Source organism: Neomonachus schauinslandi, chromosome 11 (assembly GCF_002201575.2).
Source record: "Neomonachus schauinslandi chromosome 11, ASM220157v2, whole genome shotgun sequence".
Lineage (NCBI taxonomy): Eukaryota > Metazoa > Chordata > Mammalia > Carnivora > Phocidae > Neomonachus > Neomonachus schauinslandi.
In genome coordinates this window covers 12,449,489-12,451,072 of record NC_058413.1, presented here as the reverse complement: position 1 = coordinate 12,451,072, position 1,584 = coordinate 12,449,489, and the positions used below count along the sequence as shown (strand labels likewise).

The window sequence follows — 1,584 nt, the reverse complement described above, 5'->3', positions numbered from 1 at the left end:
AAATGAGATCATCATCACAATGACTGCCTCACAATATGGATGCAAACATTCAACACAATAATGGATAAGAAGATGCTTTTAAGAATTGCAATTCTCTGTACAAAGAATGATATTTGCTGTTCCTTCCCTACTTCTTCCACCCCCTTCGGAACCAGGGCTGCTCTCCATTTGGTCAATTCACAATGTGATTTGGAAGATGCTGTGCCTTCCTCCTTCCAACAAATAACCTTGCAGGACTCAGCAGGGAGAGATACTGACCCGGAGCTTCCTCTGCACCGCGTCCTTCACCTCCTTGTTGCGGAAGCTATAGATGAAGGGGTTGAGCATGGGAATTATGATGGTGTAGAACACGGACACTATTTGGTCATTGGTATCATTAGTGGATCCGTGAGGCTGGACATAGGTGAAAACCACAGTGCCATAGAAAATGGCAATGGCCAGCAAGTGGGAGGCACATGTGGAGAGGGCCTTCTCCCGCCCAGCTGCTGAGCGCATCCTCCCAATGGCCACCAAGACCAAGCTGTAGGAGGTGAGGATGACTGCAGCAGGCAGAAGGGTAACCAGAGCGGAGAAGATAGAGAGGACCACTCCTGCTGTGGCTGTGTTGGCACAAGCCTGGTGGAGAAGGGGAGGGATGTCACAGAAGTAGTGTGTCACCTGGTTGGGCCCACAGAAAGGCAGAGCAAGACATTCCCAGTCTGGATAGCAGAGTTGGTGCCACCAAATGCATAGGAAGCAGCTACCAGCTGGAGACAGGTCTCTTTGGTCATGACTGAACTGTAATGGAGGGGTTGGCAGATGGCCGCGAAGCGGGCATAGGCCATGGAGGCCAGCAGGAAGCTCTCAGCTGTCCCATGCACCACAAAGAAGGTTGGCTGGATCACACAGCCCTCGGAAGAGATGGTCTTGTCAGAGGCCAGGAAGTTGGCTAAGAGCTTGGGTGTGACCACAGAAGAGTAACAAAGATCAAGAAAAGAGAGGACACTGAGGAAGAAATACATGGGACTATGGAGACGGGAGTCCGTGGAGATGAGTGCCATCATTCCCAGGTTGCCCATCACCGTGATGGCATAAATGAGCAGGAAGGTTACAAATAGAAGCTCCTGGAGATCTGGATAACTGGAGAATCCCAACAAGGTGAACTGGGTAACTGGAGTGTGGTTGCCACTTGCAAGGGCTAGTTCTCCAGGTGTCATCTGCAGAGGTGACAATTGATAATCACTCAAACAGGAATTACCTGAGCATGTCCACTGCTGTGCATAGGACGATGAGGGAGAGTATAAGCAAGTATAAGACTTCTTGCACAAGAAGCTAATGGGAAGCATCGTGCATAGTGGAAAGGACATGAACTGTGAAGCCCAACAGACCTGAGTCCTAATTCTGATTATGGCACGAACTAGTTGTGTATCCTTGGATAAGCTATATCAATGAGCTTTAGTTTTCTTGTCATGAAATGAAGAAAATATGCCTATGTTTCAGGGTTGCTGCATGGTCTAAATGAAAAAATGAATGTAAAATATCTGAATGTCTGGGACACAGTAGGTGATCAATAAATTATGAGTCCTCTTCCCCAATTTCTAGTGC

The 1,584-nt window shown here is 48.2% G+C and overlaps 1 protein-coding gene across 1 annotated transcript; it reads right to left on the bottom strand.

Annotated features, from left to right (window-relative positions):
* Positions 1–237: 237 nt before the first annotated feature.
* On the bottom strand, positions 238–1,196 carry LOC110576135 (olfactory receptor 1052-like). The gene is given in 2 exon segments (XM_021685216.1): positions 238–686; positions 689–1,196. Coding segments are annotated over 2 exon segments (957 nt in total).
* Between the last annotated feature and the right edge of the window lie 388 nt (positions 1,197–1,584).